Source organism: Convolutriloba macropyga, chromosome 2, assembly GCF_964194025.1.
Source record: "Convolutriloba macropyga chromosome 2, txConMacr16.3, whole genome shotgun sequence".
NCBI classification, from domain to species: Eukaryota; Metazoa; Xenacoelomorpha; order Acoela; family Convolutidae; genus Convolutriloba; species Convolutriloba macropyga.
The window spans coordinates 25,579,553-25,597,817 of NC_134469.1; the positions used below are offsets into that span (position 1 = coordinate 25,579,553).

Sequence of the window (18,265 nt, forward strand, 5' to 3'; positions counted from 1 at the left end):
ACTAATTTTATGAAAGCAGTTCGCTGAAGTTCCAAAAAAAGAAAGTGATATAAAATATAAACCGACCAACGCCGGATGAATTGGTCACGAACGACAGGCGGGGGCAATTTATTTTAGGGGTATAGCTTAGAAAATTTTTATGGGTGCAAAAACTCAGATCTCATATGGGTTCGAACGCGCCACCTCCAGGATAGCAGTCTGACATCTTTCGGTAAAGCAGGAACTAATACTCCTTTTCGAGTTGTAAAACCCAGGAACACAGCAATGTAGCCACGCTCAGCTAACAGATATAAAACTAGATTAGCAGGACAAATACAATTTCCACAAACTTCGTTTGGAGCATTAAACATTTGCTTAATAAGACTGATAGACCAAAAATTGGTACTCATTGAACAACATCAAAACGATTTCTCTCTGCGCACCGTAAAACCAGAAATACTTACCGAACCATGCGTCATCAATTTGCTTTGTATTGCCCTATTTTTGGCTGCTGCGTTTTTTCAATTTACTCAAATTTAAACCTCAACACGTGACGATGTCGATTCAGTCAGGAATATTTCCCTCTCCACAGACCTGTCTCGTCTCTCGACACTTCGATCCCTTTGCCACTCGTGAGGAGTGGGCGGTTTTGTGCCCTTATCAGAAGTCGATACTGCTCCATGTGGTGGCCTTCTGTACACCGCTGCATTCCCATACAGCATGCCGGAAACCATTTTGTCGCCCAGTGGGGTGTTGGCAGTCGATTCGAGTGCCAATCCAACAGTAGCCACTCTGCCGCTGTTGTTATCTGCGTTGTCAAAATGATCGCCTCTTGAGTGCGATGATGTAGCCCTCTCTGGTATATTTGCCACAACCTGCAGAGATGTCAAAATTTTGCAAGGTCTTTATTTTCCCACCTAATTAATCAAATACTCATCCCTTTACTTATGATCCTTTTAATTAATATCAGCAATTTGCGTCAACAATTTATGATTCAATAGGTGTCAGATGCTCCAAATGCTCAGGGTACTTTTTTGATGCAAATTGTCAATGTGAAAAACCAAAGTAACATTCTTGTATAACAAGATGCTAAACGAGATAGGGGCTAACAGTCAACTAATTCGCTTAAATTTAGTGCAATTAAAGAACTTACATGAGCATCAGACATAGTCGTTGAAGCACCAGTAGTGGTGTGTTGTTTATCGTAGTTAGCTGTTTGTGTTGCGAGTGAGTCCTCTGTCTCCCCGATACTAGTTGAATCTCGTTGGCTGTCAACTGCACCGTTTTGATGTTGTGACAGCTGTTGAATACCCCCAAGGAAAATACTGGCGGATCTGTTAATCTTCGTGAACAATGTCAGCACTTCTTCCAAATCATTCTCACTACAAAACAGCCGCTAATTACACGAGCAGAAAAGGATTACACAGTAATCATCCAAGTCCTCCCAAATGAAGCCAATAAAAAGGCAGCAATATAAGGCAAACTTCGTTATTGATACTGACCTGTTTTATGTGTTATAAACACGAATCTTTCTTCCTTCCTCAATCACGTAAAAACTTGTCGCACAATATGTAAAGCATAGCAGGACAAGTTCTGAGTTACAATTCAAAGAATCGAAGAGACTGAAAATAACGGTATCAGACTTCTTAGGAGAAAAGCCTCCAATAATAAACATTATATACAAAGACGTCCACGAAAGTAAACAGAACACTACAAAAAAATAGCTGGCAAATTGCCGGAAAATAACCTCCGTTGACGCGCTTGATGCACATCGGGATTGAAACAAAAAATGAAAAGATAGAAATTGACCGATTTCTTTTGTTTTTTTTTAAAGTCAAAAATTGTTCTAATTTGGCGTGCAGTTTCATTTAGATTCTAAGACTTAATTCAGCTTCTATACTGAAAGATATTAAGCCAAATACTCATGTCAGCTAGCCATCACTCTAATGAACTTCGATAACATAATGCGCTGTGACTTAATGACCGAGAAATATTGTTTTATCCCGTTTTTGATTTTGCTTTTTTGACTTTTGACTGCATTCACTAGATTGCGTAATTCAATGCTTGAATGCATTTAAAATCCATTCAATTGAAACAGCGAGTGAGGTAAGTCAGAAGTCAGGCGTGAAAATCGTGCCTTACGTAAAACGAATAACGTGATCAAAACGTAAAGCGAATTAAAAACAGGAGAGCCAAACAATAACCATTTAATAGGATATTAATCAATAAACATTTCAATAATCAATAAAAACTATTAATCAATACCCAATTTATTTCATCTCCTTTTCAGGAAAATAGAGTAATTGAAGTTACTATTTCCAACAACGCCAGCTGCCAAACACCTTTACATAATGGAAATTTAGACAGCAAACGCCAACTTTGTAGAATACCACTGCGAGACAAAGTAAAAAGAAAAACCACATTTGGAAAAAAACTATACGATTTAATTGATAATAAATGGCATCAATGTCATTGAAACAATAAACTATAATTTGAACCCTGTAGGTACTATATAGCAATAAAACTGAACCCTCAAAGGGACTAAATTATGCCTCATTAAGGAGCTAGTAAGGCCGATCATTAAGTAAGCGACAGAACAAAAAAATTACAAAAAGGAGAGAAAACTCACATATACCTTTTTTAAAAATCAGCCGTTTCAAAGTCGTGAAAAATGTTGGTTAAGAAACGATTAATTGATTTCAAATACGACTCACTGGAGAGCCCAAAGACTTGTCATTAGTGAGACTACGTAACGAACAACAAAAACTCGCAAAAATCAATAAAATTTTCGAAAACAACTTGTGTCAAAAGTCATTACAACCTTCAGGTTCGAATTTAGAAAATTAAATTAGCTCAATAATGCTAAATAAAGAGCCAATGAAACTCATCATTAGATAAATGACAGAACAACTAAATAACAAAAACGCTACAAAAAAAAACGTTTTTTCAAAAGCAAGCCATATCAACGTCGTCAAAAAGGTCGGATATCAAAAAAATCAATTTATAACAATCTGACTATTGGAGACCAAGTGAGAGAACAAAAAAGAACGCTAAAAGATGAAAATCTCTTTTCATAAAAAATTGGCGTCAAATTCGGTAAAACCCTTAGATTTCAATTCAAATCAGTGAAATGAATAAAATATACCCCAATAGAGAGCCATTGAGACCTATCATTAATGAAATTAAATAACAAAACAACACAAACTACAAAAACAGCCGAGATCCTGCTATTTCATGAAGACAAAGAGCGTAAAAGGACAGCGCATCAACATAATTCAAATTCTTTGAACAAAATGCCCTAAAACGGGGCTAACTTAATCCTGTTTCATCCTGACATCCTCACCGGATGGATCCTTAACATGACGAATTCGGAGCTATTTTAGACTAATGTGGTTTAATTAGAAAAAAAACAATTTTGGACTAACTTTTGATTTTAGTTGTCAACTTCTGCCAATTAAGTTCAGCTGCTTAAATTGTTGAATGAGAGCAACTTAGATAACAAAAAATCAAAAAACAGGGCCAAAATAAATGCTGGAAACATCGCTTGAGAACAGTTAATTACCTTTAATTCCAACTAAATATATGTTAACTAAATTGAGGAGGTGCAACATTCTGAGGAAAAAAGTGTAAAAATAGCAACAACTTCTTAAAAAATGGTTTGAGTCATTTAGATAAAATTGAAAATGCCAGAAATATACCATGACAGTTGCATACGTTATTTTTTTTAAGAAAACGCGTCAAAACCACCACAACAGCTGTAGACGTGAAATTGTTTTATCAGAAACGCCAAACAAAATTTCAAAAACATAGCGGCCACATTGCCGAAATTGCTGCGAAATAAACTTGTGTCGTATAATATAGATACAGGCTGAAAAAGTTATCAACGCCGCTCAACAAACTATGTAAAAAAACAATCAGCGATTAAATAATCAGACGTCTTAAAATTCACCAAGCAGAAGCCTTTCATTAAAAACCTTTATAAAAAAGATTTCTTTGGGGGAGTGAGGCCTGATGTGGGCGGGGGCAGGCTCAGTTGGGGGGGGGGGGGGGTCAAACTTTACGAACCACCTTCAAACCATCAAAATTGTGTCCAAAACAGTTTCGTTGAGTTGCATACTTAGTCTAGTAGGCTGAAAGGCTCTAAAAGCTCTTAATGCCCTCCGGGCGCTATCTGTTTATCCCACTTTTGAGGACTTAAAGTGAAACGGTTCAGACAAAACATCGTTCAAGCGATAAAATGCATAAAAGAGATAACAAGACTAACAAAATTGCTACAAACTTCGTTTGACAGCAATTTACAAATAGTAGCAAAAATCAAACTTTCACTGAAAACTTTTGAAAAGTGTCAAAATTAAAACCATTAAACATATTAATTTATACCTCATTGGCAATTAGTCATACTTTTCATCCGTGATACTATGTGTTAAGAAAATAAAATGATAAAAACGGGGCAAAAATCAAATATTCACTTAAATTTTATTACTAAAAAGTGTGTCAAAGTGAGAACAAGCAATAACAGCCCGTTGATGGGTCCAATCAATTGCAAAAAGGCGTAATTCGAACACATATGTATCAAATCAAAAGAACTCAAGAGAAAAAACACGGGAAACAGAAGTCAAATTGACGCACGTGAAAAAAACCTCACTATCAAAAACCAAAAAATTATTTAAACACCAACTTCTCACTCCATTTTAAAGGTTGTTTGAAAAAATAACACCTCAATCGATTTTTCGCTCTTTTCGCTTCTTCAGCTTGACTAAAATCACCACTATAATTTGACTTCTCAGTTTGAAAAAAAGTGTGAACAGATCTTAAAAGGCAACACACCAATACAATCGATTTACTTCGGATTGGAAAAAATAGGAGCATTATAAAAGCCGGCTGAGATGAGGGCGGATATTATATAAAACCGTCTAGAAAACACCCGAAAGACTTATAAAAGTTTTTGTTCACTTATGAAAAAATTGCCACACCTAGGATTCTTGCTTTCTCTAAAATGCGACATGAAGAGAAAACAACTACTCTAAAATCCGGTCTTCAATTTTTTCAGTAGTTCGACCTGCACACTGTCTCTTTGCATGCGGTACTTTCTGTTTCAAATACACTCTGAATATGACGATTGAAAACGATGCATCGCCAATACTCAATTTTTAGTGGTTAAAACGACAAAAACTAGTTTAAAACATATCCGACTAACGTCGGGCAAATTGATCTCAGACCCCCGAGAGGTTGACTTCGTCAGTAGCTAGCTACGGTTTAGTGAGGCTTGCTTTAGCTTAATTGAAGGGGCGTGGGGTGAGCGCAGCGGGGTACACCACAGCTGGTGGGGGGGGGGGTGCAACGGTGGGAGGCGGTTCTGGCAGCACGGGGCCCTTACGGCCTGAACAATATGTAGGGGTGGGGATTGAGGCGGGCTGATGTGGGTGTGTGGGAGCAACTTTTGAGAACCACCCCTCAAACCACAAGTATAGATCTCCAAAAGTTTATGCGAATCGCATACTTGGAGATTAGTGAGCTGAAAGAATCTAAGATAACTTAATGCCCACTGGGCGCTAACTCTTTATCCCGTTTCTGAGGAAGAAAAGTGATATGGGTCAGATGAAAATCGATCAAGCGACAAATCGCATAAAGACAAACAGGATTAATATAATCGCAACAAACATTGTTTGAGAGTAATTAACAATGATTTCCTAAAAAGTGGTAGTTAAGTCACTTTTGATAAAAAAAAAACATATCCATAAATCAGCGTTAATGAGGGTAATAGATGCTACATCACGCCACACCAGCCGCTGAAGTGCGGCATCAAGAAAAGAGTTAAGGAAAGAGATAGCGCGAGAGGGATAAAACGTGAACGAGAAAGAGAAAAAACCCAAACCGACAGAGAGAGAGACAAGGAAAGAGTTGGGAATATTTTCAATGATGAGATTCGTTTCCGCAATTTCTAGTTTTCCAGCATTGTTAGTAATTAAATCATATAGAAAAACTGAAAAAGCAAAGTTTAAAAAATTTTTCCAGATATCGCAGTGGAAAAAATATTCAAAACCATTTTCTGTCCCGAGTTCTGTCATGTAATACATCTGCAAGACATAGAAAGTTTTGTTGGTCAGTAATGATTGTTAAACTCAGAAAAGGACAAAAATATTCAAAAACTTTAAACAACTGCAAATTTTAACAAAATCGTGCTAAAATTCGTAATATTATCTTCAGAACCATTTCATTGTCTCAAGAGGGTAACGAGTTTCCCTTTTCCAAAAAAAGTTTCACTGCCTCAAAAAAATCCATAAACTTGGAACATAATAATTTAAAGAAAAATTGAAAAGTTTAAACTTAATAAAAAAATTGCTGAGACTCGAGTAAATAAAACTTATTGATAACCATTCCATTAAGTCTACAAAAAAACAGCAGATTATCATCAAACCTTGGAGGAGGTCAACGATCACCTGGTGCCCGACCAAATGAAAAAAACATTCAAAAAAACTTGAAAAAATCGCAAATAATTTTGTTTAAAATTGCTTATATTCGTGATTTTGAAATCTTAAAAACATTTAATTACATCTAAAATTTATGCAATAACTTACTATCAAACTCTAGAGGAGGTTCCTTGGTCCTTGAGGCTGGAAAAACCGAATAAATTACAGAAATTTTCAATACTTGAAAATTGGAAGTTTTGTCAACAAAATGGTACAATTTTTAAAATAGTTGAAAAATATTCTATGGCCAATAAAAATGTTTCAATATCGCACGTGAAAGAGAAAGAGAAGCAAAGAAACCCTAACCGACAGAGAGAGAAACAAGGAGAAAGCTAGGAATATTTTCAATGAGATTCGATCCCGCAACTTCTAGTTTTCTAGCCTTGTTAGTAGTTAAATCATATAGAAAACTGAAAGTGCAAAATTCAAAATAAAAGTCTCCACATTCCACATTAAGAAAATCTTCGAGACCATTTTTTGTCTCTGGAGTTGTTCTGTCATGTACCCTTCTGCAAGGCTTAATAACATTTCGTTAACCAGTAATGATCATTAAAATCAGAAACGGACAAAAACATTCAAACATTAAAAACAACTGCAAATTTTAACAAAATTTTTCTAGAATGCGTTGACCAGCAATGATCGTTAAAATCAGAAAGTACAAAAACGTTGCAAATTTAAAAAATAATTGCAAATTTCAACAAAGTATTGAAAAATTAGTGATATTAATATTTTCAGTGCCATTTCATTGTCTCTTAAGACATTAACCCTATTCCGAGCCTTACTTAGTTTCACTGGCTCAAAGATCCATGAACTTGGAACCTGAAAATCAAAAAGATTCAAGAAATTGAAAAAAAGAGCAAATATTTTAATAAAAATATTGCTTAAACTCATGATATTGAAATCTTGAAAAATATTCCATTACATCTAAACAAATATGCAATAACAAATTATCAAACCCTAGAGGAAATTGATTGGCTCTTGAGGCTGGAGGAACCTCAAAAATGACACAAATATCAAAAACTTTTTAAAAAAACTAAAAAAGTTCCATCAAAAAATAGCTAAAAATTTATGATATTAAAAAGTTGAAAACTAATCTATAGCAAACAAAAATTATCCAAAAACCCTAACGGACGTTTTGTGACCCCTGACGCTAAAAAATCTGAGTAATGACAATGTCAAAGAAATTGAAAAAAAAATGCAGTCTTGTCAAAAAATGCTAAATTTCGTGATTTTAAAATATTGAAAAACATTCCATTACATCTATAAACTACCTATTATACCACTAACCTATTATCAAACCCTTAAAGAGATGACTTTGCTCTTGAGGCTGTAGTACCTAACAATGACAAACATTTTAAAAAACTAGAAAAACTGCAAGTTTTATCAAAAAATTGCTAAATTTTTGATTGATAAAATGAAATCATTCCATGGCCAATAAATTTTTTTCAGTATCTTATTATCAAGCTCCTGGGCCTGGAAAAACGAGCTGTTCATGCTCTAGTTACCTCCGACACAGGGTCCCATGCATTATCCTGCAGCAAAATAAAGGAAAAGAGAACATGACAGTACAGTTTATAAAATGGAATATACATTAAATGAGGCAATTATCAGGCCACAGCCCGGAACACAAAGAATTGCAACATTTTGGGCTCAAAAAATCCTAAAAATGGCCTTTTAACGGCTTTCCCAGTATTTTCACCGCACTAAGCACTTGAAGGACTACTAAACGCGCCTAAGGGCCTCTAATGAAACTTAATGCACGCTGAGGCGCTACCTGTTTATCTCGTTTTTAACGACGAAAAGTCAAATGGGTCAGACGAAAAATCGGTCAAGCAAAAAATCGCATAAAAACGACCAACAGGACTAATATAATTGCTACAAACTTCGTTTGAGAGCAATTAAAAACGAAGATGAGATCAATAACATCCTCAACTATCGCTTTGCGGCTATTAACAGGTGAACTTAAAACTTCTTTAACCTGGCAATTCTACCGGTATACGGCAAAAGTTCAGATGGCAGGAAACCTCTCCGGAGCACCCCCCCCCCCCCCCCGATATATTTGCCAATAGGTAAGCCCCAACATCAATTTGTAATGGGTAACTGAATCTTACTTTGATATGTCCAGAAACTGTTGAAAGATGCCTTCTGATATAGGGATTTTGGTGAGCTTCGTCTTTTTCTCCTGGGCACTGATAGTCTGGGTGTCTTTGGCATATATACTGACAAAGTCAGACAACTGTTTGGCCAGAATTCGTCTCCTGTCTTGAATAGAGAGTTTCTTACTCGGCACCACTACTCTGAACACTTGACTCAGATTCTGAGCTGCTCTTTTGAGAAAGCGAAGCACCAGATCCTGAAATATTACCCGAAATTAAGACTGTCAATTTTGAAAAACCTCTCCAGTGGTGATTGAGTTAAAGCATAAGGAAAAAATCTCATATTTTGTTAATTAAGCGTAAACTGGATACTCGTAACATTTCAATTCCCAAAAAAACATAGGACAATTTCAATTTCTTTCTGTTTACAGTGATTTTTCGAACCAATACGCATACCAGTCCACTAAAAATTACATCATGAACGCTTCTCAGTCGGCAATCTCATTTATTCGGCAGTAAAATATAGCTAACCACAAGAACAGAGTCACAATAGAGACAGGATAGGATGCTCAATCACGAACTCAAAGAAAAACTATAAACTGATGAGAAAAAAATCATTTAATCAGACAGCTAGCTGTTCATGCTCGTTACCTCCGACACAGGGTCCCATGCATTATCCTGCAGCAAAATAAAGGAAGAGAGAACATGACAGTACAGTTTATAAAATGGAATATATATTAAATGAGGCAATTATCAGGCCACAGCCCGGAACATTTTGAACAATCAATCAGAAACAGATTTCTACATGTAGATATCAAGCGCGACTTCCTTTTACTATTGAAATATGAACATGAAGCGCTAATTCCAGTCCTTACAAATTTTTAAACTTCAAACTTGAGCGAGAGTAAACATGAAAATTCTTCAACAATCAGTCAACGTAAAGATCCGCTGTTTGAATGACCTACCATTTGAGCATCACTGCCGTGATCACTGTCCTTTTTCAGCTCATTTCCCAATGACTCCATGCCCTGGTTTCCACTGTTCTGGCTTTCACGTAGCAGGCGCTGGTGCACGCGCACTAAGTAAGCTGCAAACGCCAGCCTTGCTTGTGTCACCCTAAAAAATTCCTCGATTTAGTTAAAATCACGCTAGAAAAGTAAAAAACATACCCGGCAGATTGCCGGAAAATAGCCGCCGTTGATTCCAATAAGCATGATTGGGATTGAAAGAATAGAAGATATCGAAAAACATAGCCGGCAGATTGCCGGAATAGCTGCGAAAGAATAGACTTGCGTGCCATATTATAGAGATAGAAACAGATACAGATATAAGTTGAAAAAGTTATCGACGCCGCTCAAAAAGCTATGTAACAAAATAAACGATAAATTTATAAAGCTTGTTAAAATTCATTGCGCAGAAACCTTTTCATTAGGGACCCTTATTACACATAAGTTCCTTTGACCTTAAACTAATTCAAAATAAACTTAAATTTTAAAGTGCAAAAGTCATTTTTATTGAGTGAGGTAAGTCACTTATGATCAAAATCTAATCACGCAAAACACTTTCGCTAGAGAGAGCGAGAGAGAGAAATAACGTCACGCGCGCAAAAGCAGTTAGTGAGAGGAAGAAGTCATTCAGAAAATTTGACTTTTCAGCTTTGAGGTGTGAACAAATGTAAAACGAAAAAAGAGCGTCAGACGACGAAACAAAAAAACCAGGAGCACCGCAATATAGCTACGCTCAGCTTACAGCTTCGCAGCTATAAAAAAGATTTTTATAAAAAAAAATTTTAAGTCCGATTTATTTTGATGGCATTTCGTAGTTGAACATACTTCTGTTTCTTAGAGAGAGGCTACAGAGTCTACTATCAATACCAATAAGCATAAGAGATGGTAACTAAGACTTATAGTAAAGACGTTCAAATAGCGGGCATCTAAAATTGGGCTATATGGGTTTATCCCGTTTCTATTTCTGACTTCAATTTTTTATTCTGACTCTGTTGATTTTGAATTGCTTTGCTGAGCAACTGATGTTCAAATTCACTTTTAGCAGAATGAGAGAAGAGAGAAACTAGCCTAAAGAAGTCAAAAAGATTTCACGAAAAATGCTGAAAAAGTGGCAAAATGGTAAAGCGAAAGAAAGTTCGACGAAGTAAAAAAAACATAGCAGGACAAGTCCTGACGTACAATTCAAAGAATTTTCATTGACAAACAACTAGACCTAGAACGGACAATGAGTTAATTGGGAAAACCATTTCTAAAAAAAATCAGATGAAAAAAACAAAACAAAAAAACAGAAAATCAATGTCAAAATGCTGCTATGGAGAACAAAAAACCACTAGTGAGATATGTAATTTTGATTCTAACAAAAAACTAGGTCCAGAATGAGCTGTGAATGGATTGGGAAAACTATTTAGAAAAAAATCCGATCCAAAAAATTGAAAAAACGGTAAAAATCAGAGTGAAATTGCCGCATGTGAACAAAAAACCACTATCGAGAAACCGAATTTTGTTCAAACACCGTTTTCTCACTCTACTTTAAAATTAGAGCAAAAAAAAATTCACGCCGCAAAACCACTCGCTTTTTCGCTCCATTTCCTGTTTCGGCGTGACCAAAATCACCACTCCAATTTGACTTCAAAAATCATGAAAATGTGTGAACAGATCTTAACAAAAAGACAGCGCCCCAACACATTTCAAATTCTTTGAATTGTAAAAAATTAGGAGCGCTATAATAGCCGGCTGAGAAGATGAGGGCGGCTATTAAACATGTACACTTGTTAATTTTTCATGCGGTAACTATGTTGTTGCCCACGTCACTCCATTTTTAACAACCGCATCGTTACCTACAACTGAGTAAGACTTCCTTTCCAAAAAATGGAAATTTTTATGGTTTCAATTTTGTGTACGGCGGTTAATCCATCGCAATTTATGATGAAGATAAATTTACGACATAACAAGTCTATTATGTTTTTGAAATAGCTTACGTGAAAATGTGTCCTTGCTCCAGAAGAGACCTCAACTGTTCCTTGGACTGCTGAGTACTAATTGATCCACTGGAACTCGCACGACTATCATTGTCCGAATTGAAGCTGGACGATCCAGACCCACTCCCTGAACCACTTCGGGAGCCTCTTCCCGAATTTCGGGATCCACTCCTAGATCCCGACGATGATCTAGAATGAGATCCAGACCGACTGTTACTTCGAGTGCCGTCTGCGCTTACGTTGTAAACCGCAATCTCTTGGTGTCTTCGATGACCCTGTCTTGGTGCTTGAATCTGCATTGGTTCAGTACTTTTATCACTTGTACCAACAGTCACCCCAGTTTTGGCATTTCGTCGACCACTTACATCCTCAGCCGTGTCGTGGCCGACTGTTCTCGTTTGTCGTTTTTCTTTTTGTCTTTCACTTTTGGGTCCTTTTGTTGAAGTTGAGGGCTGTACTCGATGTTTCTTCGAAGCGGCAGTTGATCCATTGCTAGTACTACGTGAATGTGGTCTGCTATGTTGTGATCCAGCCGAGCTGTCTTGACCTTGCATTAATCTACTTCTAGATCGACTAGGATGTTTATCAGGGCTTGTTGATGCTATTTTCACACCTAAAAAATTTTGCTGAATCACATTCGAAAACACGGAAACTTTTCTCAATAAGATTAATAATCTTCAATCGATGCGAAGAAGTCAAGTCCACGTACGAGAAAAGTACCACAACAAAAAAAAGCTTCAATCTTTATTAACAAAGCGTTTGTGCAGACCACTTGAAATGTAAATATGCAATTGATAGATCGGTGGTCCAGGAAGTACTACTAATTGCTCTCGAACGACTAGTGAGATCTCAAATCTATTGCAGCCTGCTTCAGTCTTTAAGTAAATTAACTAGGGTGGTGGGCTTCAAATGACGTCATTGGAGATTATTGTACATCACTAATAAAATTTCAAAAGAAAATACAAAATTTCGGCGCTTTTCATTTGAATTTTAGTATTGAACTCCCGCCACTTGAGTTCAGCTGCTGACACTTGTGGATGGGAGAGAAATTTAGATCACGCAAAACGAAAAGTCAAGGGAGTAAAAGTCACTCGAAAAGTCAAAATAGTCAAGCAAACATTTGCATAAAAAAAAGAACAACACGTTTACAATAATTTATTTAAACTTCGTTCGAGAGCAATTAAAAAACAAAGCCCGTATTAAAAACAAAGCGGACCTGCATCCAACATAAACTTTTACATAGACATTTTATAACTCGAACTAGCGCAGAATAGAAATAATATGTCCCAACAACATATTGTTTCTGAAGCTTGAGTTTCCTCGCAAACCTATGCTAAATCAGATAATCCAAAAAAAACCTTTGTTTTAATTTGGCGAGACAATCTATTTGAAATTTAACCTCTAACAATGAGAATTTATCAAGAGATTTAGTTGGAAACTAAACTTACACAATGGCGCAGCCATGGTTCGCACCACTTCAGATCCAAGAGCTGAATAGAAAGAAAATATGAGTTCTAAGGTTTAGCAATAAAGCAGCATATGAAACAAGGAGGATCAGTATTTTGTTGCACAAAGTGCCAATTTGTCCAACTTTTTGTCAGCCTTTATCAAAAATTGCAGCCAAACATATCTCGGAAAAAACATCACCATAACAGATTCCTGGTGACATATTTTAAAAATTGAGATAAACACATTTTCGTCAATCAGTCCAACAAAATTCTATAGAAACAGCCAATCACCCAACAAAAATTTTAGAGTAGCAATCTGCCAGAAAATGAGAAAACTTTGGTATGCAAAGAACATAGCCGGCAGATTGCCGGAAAAAAGCCAAGAGAGACGCTTGTGGCCTACCATGAATTGAAACAACTCAAGAAATAAGATTGATAGATCGACCACCAGTTTTTTAATAAACCACTAGACTTTTTGGGTTAGATTCGAAGCGCCATTTTTATGAGACACATTTGCTCTTCAAGGAAAAAGCCCTGATGGAGTTTTCAAAATTACTATTCGATATTAAAACTCAAGACTATTACTCAGGAATTAGGGCATATAAGTTTGGCACTACTTAGATGCACACTATTGATCTTTAACTAGTAAATGTTCATAAAAAAAAGTCCCATAAGTGAGTTCAGAAGTCATTTTTTGAGTAAGATAAGTCACGCAATTGACCTAAAAGCAGAAATGACGTCACGAACACAAAGTAGTAGAAGTCACTGAAGTCTTTGAAACTCCAAGAAGCCAGAGTAAGAAAAAACAAAAATCTGTCAGACGATTAAAAAATTAGGAGCGCAATATTAGCCGCCTGGAATTGCTGACGCGGCTATTAATAAACAAGAACAATAAAATCCATAAAAAATAACAAAACTCGTATAAAAAATTTGGTTTGAGATGACTGTTCCAGATTACTTTCAGAAGTCAATCAGAACAGCATTGAGCGACTTCTAAAATCAAGCCTGCCGTTATCCGTAAATAATTTTCTATTGAATTTGAGCAGAATGAGCATAAGTTGATTAAAACTTTTCACATTGATAAAAACTGGAGAAATATTAATTCGAGCTATTGCTCAGCATCTTTTCATTATTTTTTATCGCAAAAAAAGAAACTATGAAGACAAAAATAATTGCTTTCTTTATTGCTAAAGACTACCCAAAACGACCGCTATATTCCCCGATGATTTTCAATGAATTTAGCGAAAAATCTCAAATACATTGTATTGTTTCTCATTTGAGAAAACATTCTTTGAAAAAGGGAATCAAATGGATATTTCGATTTTAAGAAACATGCAAGGGAAAATTCACTTCTATAATATGAAGCCGAAGCCATATAGAATGGGAAATCAACTCAATGAGTTAGCAGAAAATTGAAATTAACATTTCGGTTTGCTTTCATCAGAGCACAATGGCTTTAAAATAATCCCACCAAAAAAATTATCACACCAAAAAGAAAAATGTCAATTTCAATAGGTTAATTATATCGTGGAAAGGCCTTTAAAATGGTCACAAAAATTCACGGATAATCGTAACTCATTTCCACAACTTTGAACATGTAATTAGCCTAAAACTTTATTGCCCAAATTTTATTTGTAATTTCCTGAGACCCAATTCAAAGACTTAGTTGTTCTTGCGAACAATGATAAGTGTAATAGCAAAATTGATAATTGCCCTCTTAATCCGCAATTGGTATCCAAGAAATTAGTATCTCAGAAATTTCGGAAATTAATCACCAATTGTGCTCTTTTTTCGGTCTAATGAAAACTATCTTAGCTATGTGGAAAGTTACTTATAATGTGGAAACTAGTGATTTATGACGTGAAACGAGTGGCAAAAGATTGTCCCAAATTTTCATGCCCAAAAACACGAAAAGTGAGAACGTATATCAAATTTTGAAGCAAATTTGAACTAAATTAGCCTCGTTTCCACACACGCTCAACACTCTTATCTTAACACGCTCAACACTTATCTTAACACATGGGTCGTGAAAATACCTGACAAAATCAAGCATGTATGCTCGATTTTTCGGAAAATGGCCACCAAGTTGCCTTTTCCCCTTGTCCCCTCTTTGTTCTTCGGAAAACATTTCGCTTACTACTTTTCCACCTACCTGACGTAAGTAAAAATGTTTCAACAAACACGTTGAGACCTTCAGAGATTCGTCTACTTCAGCTGGAGAATATATAAGCTGGAGAAAAATTGAGTAAAGTGAAATTATAAACATGAATCTTTCAATTACCGAATGAAATCAATTAATCGCACCTCCAAAATCAAACACGAAATTGATGGGAGAAACCTACAAAATATATGTCAACTACAAAGTCATCCCTATTCGCAGCCAATGAGCAACAAATATCAGATATCCTTCTGCAAAGGAATTTTCGTTAAATGGAAAATTTCCTTTCGACGAAAAGATCCAAATCTTTGTAAGATTAATTCCAATATACAAATCAATGGTGTAACGCAACTTGAACTTACTGTAGGAATCCAGTTCGAAGTCTGTAACAAGCAAAAATTCCCCCACAGTTTAAATCAACTATTTGGGTTTTGAACGCTGTACTAAACTGCGCCGCAAATGAATATAGCGCTGAACCTCGCTCCAAGTAAGGTTTTTATGACTCAACACATGGTCAGTCAATATTTTGACATGGCAACAGATCTATTGATCACTTAAGCATTTCCAACAGCCGAAAACTTCTACAGCTCAATTCGAGAAGTATACAAATGAAGAGCCAACAAGCGCTTTGAACGAAACGTGATTAAAAAGGCATATGATTCTAAATAAACTAGAGGCATCTGATGTAAATACAGCCAATGACATTGATCACACCACTCGTGCAAGTTTTGTTGATATACTGAACGGCGAACGTTAATTAGCGCCCTGGTTTTTCGAGACCAGAACCATCAAATGTTGACCTAAATTTTCCAAAATTTTTTAAGACCCATTCTAATCCTACTACCAATCTATCAATACGTACCTTCTTTTCGAATGGGATTTATAGAAAGTAAAATTTTTGTAATTTTTTGCGGCCAAGGTAAGCCAATTATACAAAACCAATTTCCTCTGCCAACAATATTTGTTCAAATTAGTAGTCTCGATTAAGCAAAGCTAAATCCTCAACCTTCAACTGAATACGATGTCAAAATCAATTTCAGAGTAAGTGAATCAAGTTTGAAATCAAAAAAGATATCGAACAAAAAACCCTCCAGTGAATGTGAAAAACCACGTCAAGAAGCACGCAAAGCTATCCAAAAGAAAATATTTGCAAGGATGAATGAACAAAAAGCTGATTTGGAGTGAGTCGTGAATGACGTCAATGGTCGGAAAAAAGTGGAGCAGAAATGTTGGAGCAGAAAGGTGAACAAAGCTGCCAGCGAGTTTCGCTGCTTGAAAATATAACCGATGCAGGAAGATCTGTTCTCGGACGACTAGTGGGAGCTCCAATCGATTTCAGCTTGCTTCATTTGAAGTGGTTAGCCTGTTAGAAGGGAGACTTAGAAATTCTAAGGTGCTTCAGATGACATCATTTGAGGTTACTATATACAACTGTTAAGACTTAAAGTTAAAAAAAATTACATCAATTTTGGCGCTTTTTTCAATTGAAACTGCCACCAATTGAGTTCAGCAGCTTCAAATTGTGAATAACAGCAATTTTAATCACACAAATCGCCAAGGGCGTAAAAGTCGCTCGAGAAGTCAAAACGATCGAGCAAACATTTTGATTAAGATTGACTTTATCAGCTATTCTATGTCATCAAAAGTAAAACCAAAAAGACTGTAGATTATAAAGCAATAGCTGCGACAAGTTCGCAGAGCTGTGGCTTCAACACATCAATAAATAAAGCTCGCAGATTGCCAGAAAATAGCCGCAATAGCTTCGTAGATCTGCAGTCCCAAAAAGATAGTAAGAGAAAGACGAAAAAAGAAATTTCTTTTGTTAAATGATGAGATGTTATATTTTGATTACAAATCTGCATAACTTATTGCTGATTCTGTTAGGTGCTCTCATATAGCTTTCCATTAGAGTGACACACATTAGCTTCACCTTATCTTTTTGATTTAAAGTCAAATTCAGAGTGAGGAAGTCATATTTGAGAGCGAAGTAAGTCACGTGTGACCAAAAACTTCATCACGCGAATGAACAAAAAATTATCTCCACTTAGAGTGAAAATCGAACACGACGAACGCACGCAACGAAAAATTGCATTAATGAATGAACAAAAGGCAGATATGAAGTGACTTTGAAGTCATATGGTCGGAACAAAAATCTTGACGATATAAAAAAAACCAAGAGAAGGCCAATAATAGCTCCATCTATCGCTGTGCTGCTATTAAAAAATAAGGTCGAAAAGAGAAATTCACTATGCTAAAGAGCAATTGCAATTTTAATGACACGTGTTGTTTCTACCAGCTTCCCTCAAATAAGCTTCATTCGATATCCTCAATCGACTGTAACGCATTCCATTAAAGTAAAATAGCAGGTCCGTAAAGGCTATCTGAATGCATCTTATATTGAAACTTTAACTATTGATATTCCATTGAAAACTTATTCGTGATAGCTGGTGTACATGCATAAGTTTCGATGAATTTTTTTGCAAAACTATTTTGGACACACTAACAAAAAATGGAGATCAAAATTTGTAAAAGAGAAGTTTTATGCGAGTTAAGAATAATAGACGTTCTCACATAGCATTAAAAATCAAAACAGATAGAATGAGGTATAAAGAGGGAGAGAAAGAGATATCAATATCAGCAGAAATATATAATGAGTGGAGAGCAAATAGGTTTAAAAGTACGAAAAAACCAAAAAGACAGAACAAAAGAAGGTTGAAAGCAGTGAAGGAAATCAGAAAAAAACAAGAGTCTGGGAGAAAGCCAAGGGGAGCCAAATGGGAATCAACGAGAAAAAAAAAGAACGAAAAATCGAAATTGGCGAAAGAGGAAAGAACAGAAAGAATACAATGCAACAGAAACCATAATAACATCAGGAACCCACCCTAAGAAAAACAATAGGACACAAAAAACAATCAAAACCAGGCAATTAAAAGGAAAAGAAGAAGTTAGCAAAAAGCCCAGAAAAGAAAAAGACAGAGAAAGGAGGAAAAAAGAAAGTGATCGAGAAAAAGTACGCAAAAAAAACGAAAGCGATAGAATGAAGGCAAATGGGACAGAAAAAAGAAAGAAGCCTCATTCATGAGAGAGAAAGTACAAGATCAGCGAGATAGTGAGCAGGCGCAAAAAAC

At 35.9% G+C, this 18,265-nt stretch overlaps 2 protein-coding genes across 11 annotated transcripts in view; one reads left to right on the top strand and one right to left on the bottom strand.

Moving 5' to 3' along the window:
* Positions 1-18,265, top strand: part of LOC142358570 (BTB/POZ domain-containing protein KCTD12-like) — a 554,440-nt gene that overhangs the window by 267,097 nt on the left and 269,078 nt on the right. The gene's annotated exons all lie outside the window — the stretch shown is intronic.
* The window catches only part of LOC142358558 (tubulin polyglutamylase TTLL5-like), a 100,036-nt gene that overhangs the window by 54,049 nt on the left and 27,722 nt on the right, over positions 1-18,265 (bottom strand). For 7 of the 10 annotated variants that reach the window (XM_075409960.1, XM_075409953.1, XM_075409951.1 and 4 more), the window contains 8 exons: positions 15,500-15,520; positions 12,980-13,021; positions 11,532-12,144; positions 9,511-9,661; positions 9,197-9,223; positions 8,561-8,802; positions 1,133-1,361; positions 522-854 (listed from right to left, as the gene is read on the bottom strand). In XM_075409960.1, the coding sequence (XP_075266075.1) occupies positions 522-854; positions 1,133-1,361; positions 8,561-8,802; positions 9,197-9,223; positions 9,511-9,661; positions 11,532-12,144; positions 12,980-13,021; positions 15,500-15,520 (1,658 nt within the window). The remainder of the gene's footprint in view (positions 1-521; positions 855-1,132; positions 1,362-8,560; positions 8,803-9,196; positions 9,224-9,510; positions 9,662-11,531; positions 12,145-12,979; positions 13,022-15,499; positions 15,521-18,265) is intronic. The other 3 variants (XM_075409956.1, XM_075409958.1, XM_075409955.1) reach the window with 2 other exon arrangements.